This window comes from Balaenoptera musculus, chromosome 14 (assembly GCF_009873245.2).
Source record: "Balaenoptera musculus isolate JJ_BM4_2016_0621 chromosome 14, mBalMus1.pri.v3, whole genome shotgun sequence".
In the NCBI taxonomy this organism is placed as follows: domain Eukaryota; kingdom Metazoa; phylum Chordata; class Mammalia; order Artiodactyla; family Balaenopteridae; genus Balaenoptera; species Balaenoptera musculus.
Genome location: NC_045798.1, coordinates 35,803,932 through 35,826,767, shown reverse-complemented (window position 1 = coordinate 35,826,767; position 22,836 = coordinate 35,803,932). Strand labels below are relative to the sequence as shown.

Genomic DNA, 22,836 nt, shown 5'->3' with positions numbered 1-22,836 from the left:
CTTTGTTTTTCTCCCCAGAACCACTCCCAGGCAGATGGCAAGCTTCAGTAGAGCTTCTCCATGTCAGCTGGTGATATTTTTACTATCCTTGTTTTTTTTTGTCTAAACCACCTTTTGTGCATCCCAGCGCTGTGCTGAGGTCTTGATGTGCAGCTCCCCATCACAAACTATCCGAATCTACGCCTCTCATTCTGGCATGGGTATTAGAACTCCAGTCTCAGGCTCTAGGGGCTACATCTAGGTAACACTAGTATTTTTGCATTATGGAGTCTGTGCATATTTGATTTTTATGTACCTGTAATGTTTTAGATAATTAATCCTAGTAATAGCTTATGATTCTAACTAAAATGTCTAATTGTGATTTTTATGTTGAAGTCTTACTAAATTTATGTACAATTTGAGAACATTTAAGAGAACTCAAAATTTTGTATACTTAGTTTTATAGGTAATTAAAGTTATTTAAGTTCTTGGAAAGTTTTTGTTGGTTAAGTCAGACAATAGTAGTACTTAAAATGGAAAGCAAATATGTTAACTTATAAATACAGTTTAACAAGTTAAAGGGAACTTTGTTATGCTATTAAAGCACCCTTAAAATTAATTTTTTCAATGGCTATGTTTTTAAATTAGAAAAATAAGGTTTTAAAGTTAAACTTCAAGGATTTAAAATCTAGATTTTTAAGTTTATTATATTAATATGTTGAATATTAACTTTAGAAAACTAAACTTTGAATAGTCTTTTCTATTGATCCTCTGTGTTATAATAGCTCACATTTAGCAGGTGACGGATGAATTCCTCTGAGTCAGGAGGACCATCAGTATCACGGAATTGATAGAGCTATCGTTTCAGTTCTATTTTTCCTGTAGAAACAGCAGCTTTTTACCTAAGCCATCAAATCATGATGTAGTTGATTTCGTTTGGTCATTATAATGGCTGAAATAATTCTCATAACCATGTTACTGAGAAGCCTCGGCTTTAGAGCTGTGAACACGGAAGGTCTTCCTCTCCCTCACTCCCACTGCCTTCCGGCAAGTCTCCCTCTGCTGGGTGGCGGCGAGCTCAGGGGTAGCACACTCTCATTTCCTAAGTTTCCACACAATTTCAAAATTTAGAACACACTGTTTTAAACCTGTGTTTTCATTGGATTCAAAATCCTTCCTGTTTTCCCTGGTCTGGGCTCCAGGGGTTCCAGGAGCGTGGAGCGGGGATCGGGGTGGCAAGTTCTGCTGGCAGGCACCTCCCTCCCACCCTCCTCCCAACGCTGGGGGCTCAGCTGCTGGTGCTCGTGGGGTGCCGGGGGTCCTGTGGAGAGTCTTGGGCCTCTCACCTGCACAGCTGTCACTTGTGCAGCTCTTTGGACAGAGCCCCCCTGCTTCACCCCTGTCTCCTCTCTGTGGCTTCCCTATGGGCATCCACTTTCCTTCTGGGTCCACTCGTCCTGGGAGGAGAAGGTCAGCCTGCTCAGGTCGGCACTTTCTGCAGAGTCCACGGGACCCTGGGAAACTCATCCACCTGCCGTGTCTGACCGTGGGAGGGCAGCAGCTCGCTCCTGCCGGTGGTCAGCGTCAGGGCGATAGTGGGGGCTACAGTCAGGTGAGAGGCAAGTTGCAGTCCTGATCTTTGCAAAGGAGAGGGTGTGTAGGTGCCCCTCCAAACTGTGTGAGGGAGTCTGTCGTCCCATCCCTGACCCTTGACAGGACGAAGGCAGGGGTGGCTTTCACAGTTACTCTTTTCCTCCTGTGTTGTGTGTGTGTGTATGTGTGTGTGTGTGTGTGTGTGTGTGTGTGTGTGTGTGTGGTGGTTGGGAGTTAGGGGTAGGGGTGGGGAGGCCCAAATTCCCTCAAGCAGAAAATGCTGCCGCAAGGGGCAGGCCCCAGAGCTGGCAGTTCTCTGAACTTAGAGTGACCATCCTTTAGTGCCCTTTATTCTCAGCTGTGGCCTTAGTCGCCAATTCTGGTGCTAGACGCTCCACGCCATCTTATTATCCTTTGTTGACACATTACATTTGGTGACTCCGGGTATCTTAACAATGGAAGAGACCTGACGGATCGCCTGGTGAGCTACCAGATGTACAGTGACGGAGCAAGTTCACACCTCTGAACTTCAACCGACCTGGGATGCCTTATGTGATTGTGTTGTGAAGGCACTGCTTTAACCAAAAGGAATTTAAAATTCAGAAGACGTGTTACAAGAAGAGGCCAGAAAGGTCACCCAGCGGAGGCCACCCAGCTGGGCAGCCAAACCAGTAAGAAGGAGAGAAGCACTGACGGGGGAGCAGAGGGGTGTGAACTGTTTATTAGGACCGAGAGCTTCCAAATCACCAGGCCGCCCACAGAACGCACACACGGCTCTTGCTACAACACACGACACAGACTGGTTGACTTAACAGCTTGTCTTGTCTGACTGGACGCTGCCACCTCACTGCGAACCAGGAGAACTGACTGCTGAAAGGCTGGCCGAGCCCAAACGGCTCCACAGCACGTTTCTCCCACCCCCATTCAACGTCCCTCTGACTTTATCCGGGTCTTTGCCTTAAAACTGTTTCCTCATATTTGCGCTATCAATGTTATTTTCTTAACACAATTTGTAGGTAAAGAAAAACGATTACAATGTCGTTAGTTGGTGCTTCCTTATATGAATAAAGATTTGACAATCCCCCCGACCCCCAAAGCCAGCACAAAAATAGGGAGTAGGAAGCACGGAGACTTCCTTGCACTCAGCTCGAACCCTTCGCACACACGTAGCCCGAGGCAGTGCGGTGTGGCTCGCCCCCCTCGGCCCCCTCGCCCTCCGGTCACTTGGCCTTCTTGTCACCCTTCGCGGGCTCCTCCTCCGGGATGAACACGCTGACAGTGAAGTCGCTGATCTCCGAGCCATACGAGTTCTTCACGACCAGCCCATACTTGCCCGAGTCGGACGTTCTGACCCCGCTGATGGTGAAGTAGGCGGTCTTGCCGGCCTCAAACCTGAGGTTGCAGTGCTCGTCCGAGGACAAGAGCTTCTCGTTCCTCAGCCAGGAGACCTCCGGAGTCGGGTTGCCCCACACTGTGCAGGTGAGGTTAAGCACCTGGAAAACAGATTTCATGAGAGGGGAGGAGATGTATCAGATTAACGATCCAACTTGAAGCGTCCTTCTGGGGGCCGGCCTGACCGGATGGAGGATAAACCTAAACCTCCCAGGCCGGGCCGTGTGCACCTGTGTGAGTTACAGTTTGAAATCACACCTGAGTAGGTTTCTTCGGGGCCTTGGCTTTCTGGCTTTAGGAACATTTATCATCAAAGCCCCACAAAGGCATTTGCTTCCAGTTCCCATAAACACACAGATGCTTTTTTGCTCTAATGTGGCATTTTGGACTCTGTCTCAGTAGAGAAATCTCCTCGTTGCCATGATCTCCACCTGCTTGCTTTTGCATTTCGTTTGTGTCACCGGGCCCAGCAGCAGAATCTTAACAGCTGCTTCAGATAATGTGCCTCATTTTCATATCCCATCTTCCTCATTTTATTTCTCCCCCCAAACCCACTTGAGCTTTTGCAGTTGCAGAGGTGCTCTGCCAGAATGTATTCCTAGTTCCTAATATTTTATTATATTACCATCTGTGCTGAAACCCTCTTATTTTAAAAGATCAATGTTTAGGCCTATAATTTAACTTTACTTTTTTGTTGAAATATTTTTTAGATAATCATAGATTCATATACAGTATAAGAAATAATAGATTCTGTGTGTTCTTTACCCGGTTTCCCCCAATAGTAACATTTTACAAAACTATAGTATATCACAACCAGTACACTGACATTGATATAACAGATTTCCCCAGTTTTTCTTGTATTTGTGTGTGTTTAGTTGTATTCAATTCTATCACCTGTCTAGGTTCGTGTATCCACAACCTCAGTCAAGATACAGAACCTTTCCATCCCCACAAGGATCCCTCCTGCTGTCCCTTTATAACCATGCCCACTTCTCCCTCCCAAGCTGTTCCTAACTCCTGGCAACCACTAATCTGTTTTCCATTTCTAAAACTTTATAACTTCCAAAGCATTATATAAATAGCATCATACAGTAATGTAACGTTTTGAGAGTGCCTTTTACACTGAGCATAATTCCTTGCAGATTCATCCAAGTTATTGCAGGTATCAATAGTTTGTCCCTTTCTATTGCTGAGAAGTGTGCCATGGTATGTATATACCTGTAAGGGTCATCTGGGCTGTTTCCAGTGTGGGGCTATTATGAATAAAGCTGCTATGAACATTTGTGTACAGATTTTTATGTGAACATAAGTTTTAATTTCTCTGAGATAAATGCCCAGGAGTACAATTGCTGGGTCATATGGTAAATGTATATTTCATTTTTTTTAAAGAAATTGCCAAACTGTTTTCCCAAGTAGCTGTATAATTTTGGTCTACATTTCCACCAGCAATGTAGGACTGACGCAGTCTCTCTGCATCTTCACCAGCATTTGTTGTTGTCACTGTCTTTTTATTTTAGCAATTCTGATAGGTGTGTCGTGATATTTCATTGTGGTTTTAATTTGCATTTTCCTGATGACCAAAGATGTTAAATTTACTTCACATTTTAAATTCCATTCTTGCATTTTTTTTCTTACCGAAGTCCAGAAATTATAAGGAAAAGAGCTAGGGCTCACCATATACAGGGAAAAGGACAGCCTTCTATCTAGAAGGACCTCATATGATCACTTGTTACCTCTTCTGTAAGAGTATCATTTAGAATTGGGTAGATATTAAGAAATTTGTTTTCTTCCCATGATTAATTAGCACTTCTTACTGAATTATTCTGCAAACACATTTCAGCAAGAAAAATATGAGTCAAACTATTGACATTAAACTTATCCAAGCAGACCACGTATATGTTCTGGGAAACTGTGATTTCATACATATTAAAACTTTTATCAAAACTAAACAAAACTCCCATGCACCTTGGGTGTCCAGGAAAACTATTACCTATACTATATATTTGAGTTATAGATCACGGAATGCTTTCACATACATTCTCTCTCTTAATTCTCACTACCACCCAGTGAGTTGAATATTTTGAACCTCATTAGGTGAAGAAAATGGAAAATAGAGTTTCAAAACAAAAGCAACCCTGCAGCAGTTGAGCTTAAAGTCAACTGTGGTCCTATTTTCCAGGCACGAAGAAACATAGCTGAATGAACTGACCTCTCATTAAAGCCTTAGATGTGCCCTGTTCGTCATCATAGTCCCAATCACCCATCATACGTCTTCTTTGCCCTTTGGAGGTGGGAAAAGATGTTGTTCCACTACGAACACCCCTCCTCCTGTGACTGGCATATTAAATTTGTTTTAATGAAACACAGGGGTGAAGAAAGTGAATCCAGGTTAGAAATTACGTTCACTGCTCTTCAGAGAGATTCTTATGGATCCAAGAAATACCAGTTTAAAACCAAATGGAAATAAATCAGTTTTCAGCTGAGAAGGGGCCTGTAGAAATTCACAGAGCAGCACGTTTCCCTCCAAAGGTGAGGAATCTCCTAGGTCAGCCCATTTTCTAATAGTGTGAGAGGTTGCTTCTTCAATTACGTTCGTCACATAATTATGACTGAACATTTTCTGCTTCTCCTGATGTTAAAGGGAAATCACTTCTGGAAAGAGACTAAGAGGTCTACATATACCCACATCAGACAAACGTGCATCCTGATGCTTGACCTACAAAACATTCAGATGAGTGGAAAACTGACTGCATTTTGAACCTTGTATGTGGCTATTCTGAAGTCAGGCGTAAGCAGCCAGGGCATACGATGAAGATGGTAGGATGCATCTTAAAAGAAGGAACAAAGTATGGGGCACTGGAAGCCCTTCCTAGCATGGAAGAATTGGGGACAGGAGTGCTCCATGCTTACCTTGCCCTCCTGGACGGTGACCACATCGGGGAGGCCTCCCACTATCCGGGCGCGATCTGCAAGCACAGGCATTTCTGGTTAATCACTGAAACGATGAGCGCCAGCAATCACACGCACAAAGCCACCCAGCGGAACTCATTTTCCTGTGTAGTTTCCCTCTCCTTGCAGTTATTTTATACCTGCTTTCAATATGCAAAATAAGAAAATGATCCAGTAATTCTGAATGTTCATCTTCTTCACACATGGGTGCCTCTATCTGTACCTGAAATATCAACTTGAGGTCACTTTGTTGTATCGAGATCTGCTCTGTAACTTTCCCGGCTATTCTCAGCCCTGGCTCTCCTGGAGGCAGAGCAGATCTTGGCCTCTTTCATGGGCTTCTCTCTGATTCGAAAAGGTTACATAACCGGAGGCTGTGTGCCAGGGAGATCTGGAGGCTGGAGAAGATATGGGCTTTCCTTGGGGCCTTCCCTAGAGAGTTCCCCTTCCTCATCTCCCGGGAGTTCTTGAGATGCTCTGCAGAGCTCCTGTCTATGGCTGAGGGGACAGGGGACGGGAAGGGTGCTGAAATCCAGGGCTGACACCCACCCCCATCCCCCGCAAGCCTTGTGCTGTGGGTGTGACTGCCTCGGCCCCAGGGAAGGACGCCTTTCTGTCATTCAGTCAACACTAACGCAGTAGCCACCACCCTCTCGTTTTCAGCCTACTTCAATGAATGTGTGACTCTACATCCTTATTTCTATCAATACAATCCCTTGTCCAGTAAGTCAGGCCAAATCTTTGAATAAGTCTTAAGTGCCTTTTCCTGCTAACTCTGTTGCCCTTACACCACTTGTGGGCCCAACCCATCACCTGGCCCCCTGCACCACCTGCTGTGTGGTATTAGGTGAGTCACGTCACTGTGTGGACCTCAGTCTCCCCATCGGTGGGGCGGGGGGCTTGCATTAAACCCATGGACATGAAGCTTCTAAACTCTGCTCCACGGCATCCACGGGATTCATCCTGACTTCACCAAAGATAATTCAGCTCTTACCTATTTTATATACTGGGAAGATTTTGTTTGAATTAAGCGTTCTATGCAAATGTTTAAGAACATGGAGCTAGAAGGGCTCTCAGGTCTCTTCCGGCTCTCAGCTGCTGTGGTCCAGAGACCTCTGGGAGGAGCTCATGAACCAGAGGGAGGGTCAGGCTCCTTGTCCACAAGAGAGTTCAAGAATGGGCGAGGCCTGGCTCCGGCTCTGACACTCTCCGACACTCTCCCATTGCGCCTGGTGCTGGCCTCGGCCTCACAAGCCCCAGGCAGGAGCGGGAGGGAGGAAGGAGGGGGAAGGAGGGAGGAAGGCCTTGCAGGTCAAAGGTGAAAAGTTCTCTTCTGAGTGACCAGGAGCCACTGACAGGCGGACAACTCTACTTCTCACTCCTCCTCCTCCTGGTTCCCTTCCACCCAGCTCAGGGCCAACCCTACAACTTTAACCCTCAACGGTTTTCAGGTTCTGCTCCCACACTGAGAAAGAACCTGAATTACCACGATGATTCATCTGTGACTCCCGGCATCCTGTAGACTGAGTTCTAGAAATCTCTGTGTGAAGCACGGTTGAGAGAGGTCAGGAGTCAGCACATTTTTAGGGACACAGGCTTGACTGCTGGGTCAGGGTCACTCAGCCTTATTTGGCCCCTCAGGCAAATGGGACTACTTGCTGGGGGACCAGCTATAGTGATTTACCTGATACCAAACCTACAAAGTTTCCTATTTTTTCTTCTCTTTATCATATATACATTTTTCTGACACATGGCGCCTGCTGCAAGCGATTAAAATCCTACTGTGTGATTTGCAGCCCAGAGATTTTTCAAGTCAAGGCTGGGTGCCATTCTCACAGTGTAACCTGAGACCTTCTTTTCACAGACATTCTTACTGTAGAGACTAAATGAAAACACATGCAGAACACCTAAGATTTAAAATATAGAGAGAGAAATGAAAGAAAAGGAAAAAAAACGCTTTCACTCTCCTACATCTGCAGTCATAACAGAAAAACAAACGTTGTATTTTGAAACCACACCAGGAATAAACACGCAGGGGTTTACTTACTTTTCTCCGCGATGGCAGCTTGTCTGTGGTTGAGAGAAACAAACAAACACACAAACAAAGAAGGATTTTGTTTTAGTGTTACTTCAAAGTAGCCAACCTCGACTGCATTTCATGTTTTTGCTGCTCAACAAAGCAGCAGGAAATGCTGCTCAGACTGCGCTTGCCCAAATGAAAGACCCTCTAACAGCCAATGGGGAGCAGCACGCGTCAGAGACAAGAGTGCCCGTGGCATCGCTGGGAAAGAGGGACTTACTTTAATCTCTGGAATTCATCAAAGGCTTCCTTGTACACTTGAAGAGACAAAAAAGAGAAGTTAGAATTTTCTCACTCAGAACTGGCCACACACAGGGGTCTATTAAAGCTCACAACCTGAGGGCAGTGTAAGCGGTCCAGACAAAATTCAGCTGGCTTTGAATGAGGCTGCGCCCGAGAGGTCCCTCTACAACTTGATGGGCTTAACAAGAGAAGCAAACACTTTCTAGGCAGAAAGCATGAAATAGTGGATTTTAGAAGCTCTCAATTCAGTGAGAAGCCTTCAACCCTCCAAACAGAAGGGGAAAGATTTGCTCTGCCAAAGATGAAATGGGAAGAAAGGTCTGTTTCCAAAAAAGCTTGGTTGTCTATTAAGCATCCTGAGCATCAGAAAAGCTTTTCTCTCATTAAATCATCCCGCACGTCGCAGCCTCCTAGCCAGACAGTTCTGTGGTCCTGCCCGTCCGTTTGCGGTAAAGGGCACGAGGAGTTACTAGGATCACAGTGCGGGCCGGTGCTGGCCTGAAGCGATGCTTCTACGCTGTGCAGGAGACGAAAAATAAGACAGGGAGACAAGGAAATGAGAGCTATGGAGCTCTAAGGTAATTATTTTTTTCTGAGCCTGCGAGTAAGGCACTTGGAAGACTTCAGGCCAAAAGCTTCATTTTTAAATTTCTCTCACCTGGTCTTTAAGCTCCTCTGTGGTCTGGGAATCACAACATTTTATGTCTAGAAAATATGTCCATAATACTAGTTTGCTCTCTTCTTTACAGAAGGGAAAAATAAGCGTAAAGCCAGGCTTAAAGCCTCTAGACCAGCTGGGCTAAGGCAGGCTACTTAGGGCTGCTTTTCCTGCTCATGCCACACTAGAAGGAGATGGGCATGGCTGAGCCAGTGTGTTTGGTGCCAGTGGCGACGTTGGTCAGACAATCCAGGGCCTTTTGCTTAAGGGGGATTTGAGAGCCGGGTAGTTAAATGAGCTTCGGTGAGCAGAGAGTAAAAGCAAATTTTAAATAAGTTCTGAACGTATCTGCCCACTTCTTGTCTCCCTTTTCTATTGTGTCTCCAAGGGTCAGATGCATCGCAGAAGCAATTCCCCATCACCATCTCTGCAGGGTGTGACTTGGGCACAGTGTGGCCGGGGGGCCGAGTCCCTGGGGAGCTGCTCATCCCCACAGAGATCCTTCAGGGAGCCTTACCAGTCATAAAGGGTGGGTGGGGGTGAGGGGAGGGGTACTCAGCCCAAAACCACCCGGGGCAGGGTTGAAAGGCTGCTCTCTAAGTTGTGAATCTACTCTGAGGATGAAAACATGAAGAGTCATTGCATTTTAATATACGAAGCCGTAGAGGAAAAGTCAGCCCACAGTCTCCTTTGGTAACTTCACACAAACTCCTTCTTTCTTTAGGAAAGAGTAAGATGAGCAAAGTACCAGAAGAGGGAGAAATGGCACAGGGTTTTTAACTTTTTATTTGTGATTGTACATTTTTTAACTTTTAAAATTCTAATTAATAGCTGCGCATCACCTTTCCTGTTTGTTCTTAGATGGAAAACTGCCTTCTGCATCTCATTACTTTCTTCTCCATGTCCCTATTCTTTCCAGAGCCCCTCATTCTCCCAAAAGGCCGAGAAATCTGAGGCCACTTTTCTAACTTCCCTCTGTTCCCCTCAATATTTATCTTTGCTTATTCACATTTACTCCCTTCTGGTTTCTGAAGAAAAGGCATCCCTGCTCCTTCCCAAAGCCATTGCGTTCACCTCTGCCCCGCAACTCCAAGCTTCTGTTCTTCAGAACCCTGAGACATCAATCATTCTCCGTCATTCACACCTCTAATCCTTCCAAATCAACCGATTTCTTGGACTCTATGAACATACTCGCTTTTCAGTTACCATAAAATGATCCTTTTTCAGTGTTTGTTCCTGCTCAGTTGATTGTAAATCAACCTGCCCTTCTCTGTAAGCATCTTGGAAGAGCAGCGCTTTCTCTCCACGTTCACTGTCTCCACTTTACTTTTTACTGATTCTCCACTCATTGAATTTTTGCTTCTACCACCGTGGCTGAATTTAAACTGCTTTATTAAAATCTCCCATCATCTTCCAATAGTCAAGCGTAATGCCCTCTTATCACACTTCATTCTTTTTAAAATGCCCTCATCTCCACAGTAGGTTCCAACCTGCAGAATATCCGTTTACCTTCTCCAGAAAGATCCAGTGTCTTCTGGTGTCCAGTTTTGCCATCAAAGAGCTCCATCACGTATTTCCCTTTGTCGTTCGGAGTGGGCTCGTTGATCTGCAGCCAGATCTGCTTCGTGGTGACCCCACTCTTAACTCTGTCTGTGTACTTAATAGCAGCCCCGCTGTTTTTATCAAAAGAAAACATCGTAATCGTTGGCTTTCATCCAGAGCTTATCTTTACTTTGTCTCTTCTTACTGAAGGTCTTACCATAAAGTTGTACAGACTTTGAAATAACATGGGATCGGCATATGTTCTTCTGCTTCAGAGAAATTATGGGCCCTGAATCACAGAGTGTGGATTCCAAGGCCTGGGGTGGGGATCTGGCAGTCTGCACATTTCACTCCCAACAGCAGTCTGGGGCCCAGATTGTAGCACCAATACTTCTCAGGGGTATTAATTATCTTTGTTTCCGCTCAGGTTTATTTGTAGGACTAAGGGAATCTTTAAAGTGAGAAGGCCAAAGTCCATATTATATTACTGCATATTTCATGCAGATGGTCCGTGGCTATAAATGGGATTTTACAGACTAGTTAAAAACAGACCTAAAGAGGTTCATCTGTGGCTGACATCTATTGACACACACGGTTACAAAGCTATTTAAAACAAACGTAAATGTGCACTCAGTAGTACGGCCAAGAATAAATGAAAAGCAGAGTTGCTGTCAGAATGAATGAGGCACTTTCTCTGACCCTGGATGTGAGTTTCCCCATATTCTATAGTAGGTCACGAGCATACCCATGCATTGTATTCTTTACAAGAGAATAAAAGCAAATAGAACCCTTTCATCTGACAGTCTAGAAATGCTACTGTTACAGATGAAGTAAGAGGAAGGCAGAGGTAGTGTACTCTCAATGACGTTAAAATAAGCTCTATGAAGAGTTTGCAAACGTGAGGAAGTAAGAAAAAAAAAGCAGTATACAAAACTACTTTATTATGGTAACAATTATGCATAGAGAAAAGACCGGAAGGAAGTACCCCAAAATGTTCATACTATGGCTAGGAAAACCATGGATGATACCATAGTATAAACTCTTTCTAATTTGTAATATGATATTAAATATATTTTCTAAAACATGTATTATGTTTGTGGTTATAATAAACAAAATGAACTTAAAAAAATAAAAACCAAAAAATCTCCACCAAAAATATTTCAGACTTCAAATAAATATTCAGCATTTTTCTTATATACTACATTCTTTAAAAGATATTAAAATTAAAATGCCATAAAATGTAGGGTAAAGGAACCCATCTGTACACATAGACGTTAGCCTGAGCAATATAGTATATGTCTTAGAGAGTTAGAAAGACAGATAGTTCTCAGCTTTGCTAATGGTAAGTCTGTCTGAGTTCTTTAATCTCTAGCTAATATGCATAATAGTACCTTAGGTTTGTAAAGCACTTCACGGTTTACAAAATGCCATTCATTCTCTCATTGGGTCCATCAGTGTTATGAGCTAGAACAGGTATTATTGCTCCTATTTTATACGAGAGAAACCTGGGATTCAGAAAATTAGATGACTTGTCTAAGATCCAAGGGAAGACAGGAGCAAAGTCAAGATCCAAACCCATTTCAAGGTTTTTTTCCTCATCACACCACATACTTTCATAAAGACAGGGAAGACAACCAGTCCTTGGTTCCTGAACCTTTTACAGGCACACATGTGTGTGCACACAAAACACTCATCTAGCTGACTAGACCAAACAAAGTTTATGTCTTGCTACTCTGGTAGCAGTTTCCTCAAAACCCAATGTTCTAATTTTTTTGAACATGTATTCTTTTAGAGATGATGTAAAGCCTTTTGATTGATGATTCAATTAATTTATCATCTCATTCTTCAAATGGATATATTAGAATGTCCTAGATGTCACAGAGGAATTTCCTAGAATTTGATCTATTTTAACTTATAATTACTTTCCTAAAATGTATTCTGAAAGAAATAGAACAAAGGAATGAAACTCCAAGCATTCAAAGTGGAATTTCACTTGTTCTCATTTTTTTTTTTTAAAGAACTCAGGAAATTAATAGTAATGGTAATAAACGTAATAAAATACTATTCTAAAACAGTGAAGTCATTTTAGAGAAAACACAAATGACTGTTTTGTGGGACCCAGCTCTGCTTAAGAGTTCAGTCTAGACTTTTAACGCAACTTGAACCCACGGGTAGTGCCGTGATGGGGCGGGGGCTCTGGAGCCAGGCTGCCTGGGCTCAGCCCTCCAGCTGTCACATAGCTGTGTGACCTCAGGCAAGTCACCTCCCTGAGTCTGAGCTTCCTAGTCACTAAAGTGAGAAGAACCTACCTCGTAGAGTTTGAATATTAAATGAATTCACACATCTAAAGGGCTTGGAGCAGTGCCCAGCGTATTGTAAATGTCCACTGAAGGGAAGATCTAAATAAACATTGTTGTCCGTATCCTCCCAGGGATGCCACGGTGACCTTCTCCTCAGTGAGACTCACAAGGACTTTGGGAATTAGCATCTGCTGCATCCCAAGAGTGGACTAAAGGTATATGTGCCCCACCAGATTTCTTTGGCAGCCTGCTGTCCTCTTTCAGCTCAGGAAATTTCAAGGAAGCACAGGGATCAAGGACCCTGATGATGGTGTAAGTGGGAGACCTGGTTTGACTAAGAAACCTATTTTAGCTCTTGGAATCCCCAAGGAAAACTTGAGTGAAATCCCTCTATAACTGCGCAAAGGAAGCCTGGGATTAGGACAGATCTTCAGGCTCAATCCAGTTCAAATACACATTCCCAAAGTCATCTTGAGATCTCCAAAGCCTTCCAAGGAAACATGCTAATACCCACTATGCCAACTGCTATGAACAACAACGATGATAAACTCGGGCACTGCTCTAGATCAGGCTTATTGGGTCATTGGCCACTAATTCATACAACAGGAAATCTGGTGCAATGCTGCCTCAGTTCTGTTCCAGAGCACAGCGTGGTCTAGGAGTGTGTGGAAAGACGGAATAAGAATCTGGCAAACCATGACTGTATGGAGGCGGAGGTCATGTTACTGAGGCGTCTACGAATTATGATACGTCCCAGATCGCAAAGACAGAGGCTTTAAGCCATTGCTGGCCTCACCACGTACGTGCTGAGGGAGAGTGCTAACCTCACACCAAAGGGATGGCCGGGTGCTTCTGTCCTACACTCATCAACATCAGACCCGAGAAGTAAGAAGACGCCTTACCTGAGAGGAACAGAGGGTTGTTGTTTTTCCCAGTCCTTCCCCTGAGTGGAGAAAGAATTTCTACACAGCATTTACGTTGTTATTTACTTACTTGTGGGACCAGTTAACTTTCAGATCATGCACGTAGTAAGTAACAAAAGAGTACAGCCGGATGCCCTCAGCTGTGCTCTGGACCTTCAGGTCTGTTGCAGACAAAGCTGCAAGAAGAAAACACATTATTTCAAACACCTGGAAGCCCATCCTGGAGACGAATGAAGCATTGCCCTGTGAGAACTTACCTATTGTTTTACATACTTCAGTCATCAGTTCTTCAAAGGCTGTGGATAGAGATTCACAAACAAAGTTTTAGCATAAAAATGCTCAATGTCAAGTCAAATCTCAAACTGTTAGTCACACGTGCTCTCAAAAACATCCCGTCACAAGGTGAATTTATTGACCAATTGGTAACAAACAACTTAATTTTTATCGTTTCAAAAGATTCCTGCTCTTATTTTGATATTTTTGCTCCCTTGAATTCTTTGTAACTGTCACCATGTTTACATTCTAGAGAAAGAGCCACAATGAGATTTCCAGGAAGCTTCTTGGTTTTAGGATTCTCATCTTCCTAAGTCCCAGGAAGGCTTCATTTACATTAGAGGAAGTGTTCTTATCTGTATCATCAATTCATGATGAATAACCATCTAGGTCCCCTGGTATTTCTCAGCCAATAAACACATTTAGTCCTGCCTCCACCAGGAGTAGGAAGGGAAATCAAAGGCATACTTCTGCTGTTCGTTAGCAACGTTGTTAAAGATCTTGTTCAGGAACAAAACTGGAAATGTGGACATCCCATGTAGGTTTTCGTTATCATGATATAATTGTCCTCAGTAGTCTCTGGAAAATGGAAGTTGCTTTCTTGCTCTGCTATTAACTGAGAGGCTTCGAGTTTCATATATAATCTTTCTTGCCACCTTTTAGAGAGTGGACTCTCTTGAGACATGCTTTCATGGTAGTTTTTGATCCTGGAACATTTTTCATAGGGTTGAAATAAAAATGATGATTTATATTGAAAACAGACCTCTCGTGGATTGCGGACTATAAATTCTCTGAGGATCAAAACTATACTTCTGATTTCAAGGAAGACTAAACGTGAAGTATTTTTTAATAAAACAGTAGTTCGCTCAGCTGGAATGGCAATTAAAACAAAATCTGTGGGCAAAAGATCAGCATGACTTCAATCATTCACCTCAGCCTCACTCAGAATTCTGGTCACCTGTATACAGAACACACAGAATGGACCCCAGCTGTGGGTGGACTGACCTTCATCCACAAGCTTCAATCTGCTCTTGTCTTTTCCTCTGTCGTCTTTCAGGATAACTTCATAAATCCCAGCATCTTTCTTTGAAAACTAAGGGGGGAATAGATATACCACATTACAACTTATTGTAGCCTCAGAATATGGTGTTTGCAATTTTCAGGCCCTGAGATTTATAGAACTGACATCAAAACACACTGAACAAGCATCTAGCCATGTGAGCAATGAACAGTTCGCAGGTGAACTATCCATCCTAACCTGACCAGCTAGCAGCCCTGAGTTTTCTTCCTCTAAGGCTACAATTGATTTGAGGCTTAAAGTCCTTATCTTTTACTCTGCCTTCATGTTAAAAACTGATGAGCATATGTATTTGAAAGGCATGCTCTTTTAGACAAAAAGTAGATAAAAATCTATACTTAAATGAATACTATGATTGTCTCTGTACCTTTAGGGAACAAGTTATCATGAGGCTTAAGAGCAAACAAAGAAAGATCCACTTAACTGTCCTGCCACTCACCCATCTATGAAAAAAACTAGCTCAGAGAGGCAAGAATTGTGGTGTCCAGCCAACATTGTTTGGATATCTGACAAATCCTTGCATATCACAAGGTGAGAGAAGCCTTTGTGTCCTTACAGGTTGCTGTTTGGGTGACATCAGGGCAGGGATCTTTGCCCGGGGCAAAGGAACACATAATCTAGTCTCTGTATTTTGGAAGAATGTAGGATACAGAACGAATACATTACATTTTATATTTATAGTCACCTACCTCTGTTATAAGGAGGGTACATATACCGTCCTTAAAGTCATGCTTTTCATCCACTGATATCTCCCTTTCATCTTTATACCACACAATAAGAGTCTCCTTCTTAATATTTGCCACCTAGAAGAAAAACTGTAGTTATACTTCTTGAAATAAGGGAATGCTACTCTTATGAAACTAAATAATTCTCAATGTAGCATTGGATATAAGAAAAAGCATAGATTTCTAGAGGAATCAATTGAAAGCTATTTTAACTGATAAAGAGTTTAAAATAAAATGGATACAAAAGAATAAACCTAAATCAATAGCATCTTTATTTCCAGCAGAAAAAAATTTGTCTTTAAAATCACCTGGTGGACAAGAAAACATAGACACATACATACTAACATACAGACTGAAGTAAAAATAAAAATGTGAAAACCAAAGGAAGATAAATCCCATCAGATTAAAATATAGTCTGTGTCACAAAAACAAATGACTTTATCAAAGTATCAGAATGAGTAAGCCCCAATCTATGGCTAAATATTTTTAAAAAGGTAAACGAAGCTTTGTAAATAAATGTGGAAAGGAAATATGTTTAAAATTATTTAATTAAAAAATTTTCCAAAAAAAAAAGTTTCCAGTTTTATTGAGATATAACTGATACAATATTGTATAAGTTTAGGGTATACAACACAACGATTTGACATATGCATATATTGTGAAATGATTGACACAGTCAGTTCAGTTAGCATCCATCAAGTATGGTTTAATAAATTAATTGCTTAGCAATTTTTAGGAAACTCATTTAGATTCAATATCCACACATCGTATCATAAATTTCAAATGGGCAAAATGACTTCATATGACTAAAGGGATTTTAAGCTTTATCTACAATGCTTGAACTTTCTATGAAGAAGAGTATATTCATGTATTTCTTGTGTAATTAAAATTATATGAAAAAGTAAAGACTTCATACAAATCAAGAAAACAATCTCAAAGACCCCACTACATAATTGGACAAATGTATGTATGATTTCCCAAAGAGGAAATATAATTACAGAACAAACAGATGAAGAAAATGTTTGATCTCATTAAAGACAAGGAAATGTAAGTTTCAAAAAGAAAAAAAAAATCTCAGCTAATACATTAACATAAGAACCAACACTGGTAACTGCAGTGAAACCAGAACACACAAACGTTCTTTATAATCCTGTAAACTGGTTCCTGGGTTGTAACTGTGTTACTAGGCAACATTGCTTATGATAAACATGCCCCACAGATGGGAAAGCTACCACTGGACTGGGCGGGACTAGAAATGGACTCCTTGGCTTTGGGCTTCCCTGAATATACTCTTGTTATTCGGACATGGTCCCTGCGGGGAACCTGGAAGCTCTGCTTGGGGTGTTGTTACAAGAAGTATTGGCCCCTTGGGGCATGAGGGATTTTTTTTAAAGCCATGGCGTTTCCTGCACCTGCCCAAAGTGGATCTTGTCTCCTTGCACTTGAGCTGTCACCTGTGGGTGGTGAAGGGAGTGATTCCTGATGTGGACTCCTGCAGGACAGCAGTGCCCAGCATGGCCTTGTAGGCCAGCTGGGGTTCTTGTCCATATTCTTTTGAGTAGACTAGTTCCAAGTGGGGCCCATGGTAGTCTCAGAGTCTGAATGTTTGGCTGCACATACTCCATTAACTCTAATGCAATATGTAAATTGCTAAATGTACATAAATTGCTATAATAATGAAACAAAGTACTGTGGGAGGACAGAGGAAGGTTCATTTTACCCAGACTGAGAAGGGGGAGGCCTTACAGAGGAGACGACTGAGTTGGGCCTTGAAAAAGGATTGTGTCAGAGAAGCTGAAAGAAGAAGGCCATTCGAAGTCATGAATACATAATGAATGAATATTCAGAACCTACTTCTAGGCTCCCGTGGTTGGTCAGGATCTAGGTAAGGGGCTGATTCTCTTGAGGAAAACCATCAGAATAGGGCTGCAGAGCTCACCTCCCAGAAGCCTAGTGCAATAGGAAGCACAGAAAGAAGGACGCACGGATGTGGGGGCCCCTGAGGAAGGGATGGTTTCTGGGGTGGGCAGTGTGAGGAAAAAGTAAGTAGGGGCACGCAGCCGTGGACAGTCAGGAGGAGAGAGAGGCGGTGCGGGTTTTAGCTGCTGCCTGAGAAAGTGTTTTTCAAGAAGCTCTGCCATTTCCTAAGAGGCTAAAATCCAGCATTGATTTTTTCCTATACATTTCTGGTAGACCGCTGTTTCTTTGAATTTATCAGATCCAGCAGAGACTGGAGTATTTGTGTTCTGGCTTTTATAATGACAACTACATGCGAAACGCCAAATCTGTGCATCTGCTTTGGAGTCACCGTCCACCATCACAACCTTCACACTCCAACCTCATCCAGCAGTTCTTATCCAAAAACGTTTGATGACTCACACAGCTGAACACCATACACTAAGGTACATGATAATTTAGAATGTGATGTGGAACTTTTTTTTCCTAAATGTTTCAAAGGCCTAATAACATAATTGGTTGTGAGCTGCAAACTCTTTACCAAACCTCTCCCCTCAAGGGAGCACAGGGTTTTCAGAACCAGCAGCAGAGCTGCCCAAGACTCGAAGGTACTGTTGTGCCAGTCACACAATTTAGATTAAAAAAATTGCCAAACTTCCATAGAAACACAGTGTGGCTGGAATGATTCTGGAATAGATCTACCACTTAGAATGCAACGAAGATGATGTGAGATTCTTCTGAGATTAATAATTGAAAAAGAGCTGGTCGGGGGGGTTAGTGAGGGACGAGCAGGCAGAGCACAGAGGCTTTTTAGGGCAGTGAAAATACTCTGTATGATACTATAAGGATGGATACATGTTTTTACACGTTTGTCCAAACTCATGGAATGTACAACTCCAAGAGTGCACCCTAATGTAAACTATGGATTTTGGGTAATGATGTGTCCATGTAGGTTCATCAATTGTAACAAACGTACCACTTTGATGGGAATGTTGATAATGAGCGAGGCAATTTGTATATAGGGACAGGGGTATACGGGAAATCTCTGTACCTTCCCTTCAATTTTGCTGTGAACATAAAACTGCTCTAAAAAAGTGGTCTTAATGAAAAAAAAAAAGGAGAGTCTGTCCTTATTAACTAGGGCGTGAGTAATGAATAAAAACTATCATCTTGACTTCCCATATTTTTATGTTGTTTTATTTTAAATATTTCTTACCAACCAACAGTAACATTCAACAGTAAAGGCACATCACTTATCATTTTGGTCTAAATGGAGGAGATAAAAAGTTGATCTTCCTTTTCTTCTCACATTCTATTTTATCTTTATTTCCCTTGTATCAAATTATTAGAAATTTATCTACTTCTTACCTTGCATTTCAATAGTACATTACATTCACCAGTCACTTCCCAGCTCAAATACTCAGTGAAATGTGGACCTATAAAATTTTAATGATATCAGCAACCAGCAATATTAATCATGAATGCAAAAATCCAAGCTCATTCTTAAATTCTAAGGTGATTTACATCTAAAGTGAAGTTTTAAAAATTCAAGATTTAGTTTTTAAATATTTTAAATGGATACATATTTAATAATAAATATTTTTTCAATTATTTTTATTAACCAGGGCATTATTAACATAAGCAATAATATTCATTTAATTTGTTATGGAAATAATCTTGGAATATTTTGTTCAAGAAATTGAAGCTTTTCTCCTTATTCACTGCCTATGTTTACCTTGTTTCCTGATCCATTCTTGACGCTGGAGTTCAGCTTCTTTTTGGAGCTTTTTATAAACTGAAAATTGAAAAACAAGGAAATATGAAATTGAGTTGAGTGGTATAAATGTACATGCCAGTCACTGTGCTAAGTGATTTATATTCGTTGTTATAACACTCATACACCATGACCACCCTATTTGCTTTCAGTATTCATAGATGAAGAAAAAGGCTTAGAAAGGTTAAGAAACTTGTTCAAGGTCATGAAGTCAGGAAATAGTGAAATAGCTTTGGCTATTGCAAATGTAGAGAACTGGCCAGCCTTTCCATTGCTTTATTAAATACCACATTTTAAATCTTGGTGATTTCCACACTGGCTTATGACAGCTGCCATACAACCTAGTTCTAACGGATAATCATCCATTAGATTTGGCATGCTCTACTCTTGCATATTTATCTTCTTCATTTAAGTAATTTAAAGTAGGTGCACATTATAAGATAGTATCATAGTTTGTTTCTGAGACATAATACTGTCTTGGTTGTATTGCAATATCCTTCACTGGAGAATTTTAGTTATAAATACTTGTTTATATATGAGATAATTTAAGTGCAGTCTTGCCTGTGGGCCAGTGATAACTTTGGTGTCCTTTTAAATTAACTTTCAATTCTATGAAATGAAATACTATGGAAAGTATTAATTGCAAATTGCACTTTGAACATTGGAATCTAATCAAGAAATAATTTTTACTTCCTCCCACATGGTCACTTTTGTGCGATGGCGTATTTGCATTGAAAGGAGTAGCAAAATCTTCCAGATACTGTTTCACAGAACCCTTACCATCTCCAATGAGAACAAGAGTAGAATGGCCAGTCGCTCTTCCATCTTGAATCTGGAAAGTATACGTGCCCTCATCCTCATACTGCAGCTTTTCCATAAACATTTCAATTATACCAGTGCTTTGGTCAATATGCATCTTATATTTCTTCAATGTGAAAAGTAAAAGAGAGAAATAAGTGAGATAGATAGGATGACAAAAAGCCATATAAAATAAACACACAAACTCCAAAGTATCATAATTTAATAGTTTCTTGTTCACATTTTTTTAAGTGAGCAAAGTTTCAAAATCTTGTACCCAGAAAAAGGAAACTATTATGTGGAATATATGACGTTGACCAGAACTGATTACTAAAAGTCTGACATTTAGTTTTTTAAACATAAACTTTTGTTACCCCAAATCACAAAATGTTATTGAAAAGTTGTTTTTAGATTCCCATTTTTCTTTCCAGATCACATTATTTTCAACTAACTGAATAATGCAACAGCTATAAGCAACGTGAGAGAAGTGTTTGTCTCGATCATTGCTATACCCCTGGCATGTAGCACATGCATGGAATATAGCAGCCAATTAATAAACATCTGCTGAATTAATATGTGGATAAAAATGCTTCTAAAGCATTGGAAGCCCATTTGCTCTTAATGAACAGAAATTGCCCTGCTAGACTGTGCTTATTTTATCATCTTCCTTAAGCAACTTTTTTTTTCAATGTAAAGATAAGTCTTAGTCCTTGGGCTTACAAGCACAATTCCATAACAGATTTGAACTAATGAAGTTTTCCTATAAAATGTCACGGAATGAAGGCTCAGGTCTGGGATCAACTCTGTGGTGCAATTCATGCCCTGGAGTTTCCCCCGCAGGGAGCCAGTCTTCAACAGAGACCCCTTTTTGATTAGCTTGCCCCATACCTTGGCTTGTGTCCCTCGCTCCTACCCCTGAGAGTAACCCCCATAAACCACTTGAAGGAGAAACTCTATTTCAGACTCTCCTAGGGAACCTGACCTAAGAGAGTAATTTCCACCCAGTGAAATAGTATGATTAGAACCAATTGCAATGACAATAAACTGCTCTTCAAGTTCTGTGTGTGTGTGTGTGTGTATGTGTGTGTGTGTGCGCATGCGCCACATGCGTGTGTGAACACATGAAGGGGAGTGCCTCTACACACATGGGCATGAGTGTTCCCTCAATGGCTGTGGTGGCAGTGATGCCAACAAGGCTCTTCCTTCCTCCCCACTGGCCAGATGGTGATCACCACAGTCGATGAGAGCATTTTGAAAACAGGGAGGAGAGGGACCACAGTGGACCCATGTGTGCCTTGTTCCTGCTCTGCACAGGTACTACATGAGCTGAAAAGTAATACACTGCGTATTCTTCTGCTATTCATGTTACTCATTCTCCCTCTAACTAATGAATCCTCAAATATTTAAAAAACACATTTTGAGGAAAGGGGAATAGGTTGTTAATCATGGCCACAAACCACACCTCTCCCCCATCCTTTTAGTCTCCCATTTACACCCATGAGAAGACAGGTATGAGACAGGACCCCTAAACCCAAGTTCTTCAGTACCACCAGGCACAAGCCTGATGCTGGCTCTACTGATGTCTGGGGAGGACAGATAAAGTGCAGATGTTGTAACTCTATCTATAGAAACTATGTTTACATTAAAAGCAAAGAAATAGTAAATATGATATACATAATCACCTATGTAAATAATATACAAATTGACATACACACAAAGAAGTATAGAAAAAGACCAAAAGTATATATTAATATGTATATCAAAAAGTTTTAAGAATTTGTGGTTTGTCTTTTCTGAGTCTTTAAATTTTTTACAATAAGGATGAATTGCATTTTTAATCAGAAAAGCAATGAGATTTTTTTTACTTTTTTTTCTGAGCCATTAGAACAATTCTTCCATATGAAAAACCAAGACGCCACTGGAGTCTCTGATGTGAGTATCTGTGTTCAGGCAAGGGCGCTGGCCCCTCTGCCTTCAGTTTTTTTCATAGGTGACCAACTTCCTGATTTGCCTGAGACAGTTTTGGTTGATGACTGTTATCCTGGAAAAATTATTATTAGCATCTTCTTTCATTCTCAAAAGTATCCTAGTTTTGGATAATATGATATAATCAATCTATATTTTCTTCCACACTTTTCACATGTGAAATGATTTAAACCCCCTCACCCCACGTCCAGTGGTTTTCGTAACAACTTATCTGCATTCTAATAGAGGTTTCCCAGCTCATTCTACAATGATATGTTTAGAAATCTAAAAAGTGTAAAACCTACCGGCCCTTCAAAAATTTCCTTGTCATTAAATATGTAGTTGACTTTGGCGTTGCCAGACAGCTTCTCAGCCTGCATCCAAAACCGGACCTGGCCTTTCTCCAAAATTTCAACTGCCAGCTCTGATTTAACTGGGACAGCTATGAAAGATAAAAATAATAGTAGTAGTTATATTGGTAACCATTTGTATTGATACAGATTTTTCCAACAAGTGAAAAACAATGGAAGTGATGATGTAGCACCTTGCTTCTTTCAGTGAGAGCACTGTACAGAAAGTTTGATTTTGAGGGACAGTAGAACCGGGTT

At 41.5% G+C, this 22,836-nt stretch overlaps 1 protein-coding gene across 3 annotated transcripts in view; it reads right to left on the bottom strand.

Moving 5' to 3' along the window:
• Positions 1-2,266: 2,266 nt before the first annotated feature.
• The window catches only part of MYOM1 (myomesin 1), a 136,181-nt gene continuing 115,611 nt past the window's right edge, over positions 2,267-22,836 (bottom strand). For all 3 annotated transcript variants that reach the window (XM_036875048.1, XM_036875046.1, XM_036875047.1), the window contains 13 exons: positions 22,534-22,670; positions 20,246-20,390; positions 19,427-19,486; positions 19,060-19,127; positions 15,700-15,813; positions 14,938-15,025; positions 13,917-13,955; positions 13,730-13,835; positions 10,404-10,567; positions 8,214-8,250; positions 7,961-7,983; positions 5,875-5,930; positions 2,267-3,065 (listed from right to left, as the gene is read on the bottom strand). In XM_036875048.1, the coding sequence (XP_036730943.1) occupies positions 2,793-3,065; positions 5,875-5,930; positions 7,961-7,983; positions 8,214-8,250; positions 10,404-10,567; positions 13,730-13,835; positions 13,917-13,955; positions 14,938-15,025; positions 15,700-15,813; positions 19,060-19,127; positions 19,427-19,486; positions 20,246-20,390; positions 22,534-22,670 (1,310 nt within the window). In that variant the 3' untranslated portion in view covers positions 2,267-2,792. The remainder of the gene's footprint in view (positions 3,066-5,874; positions 5,931-7,960; positions 7,984-8,213; positions 8,251-10,403; positions 10,568-13,729; positions 13,836-13,916; positions 13,956-14,937; positions 15,026-15,699; positions 15,814-19,059; positions 19,128-19,426; positions 19,487-20,245; positions 20,391-22,533; positions 22,671-22,836) is intronic.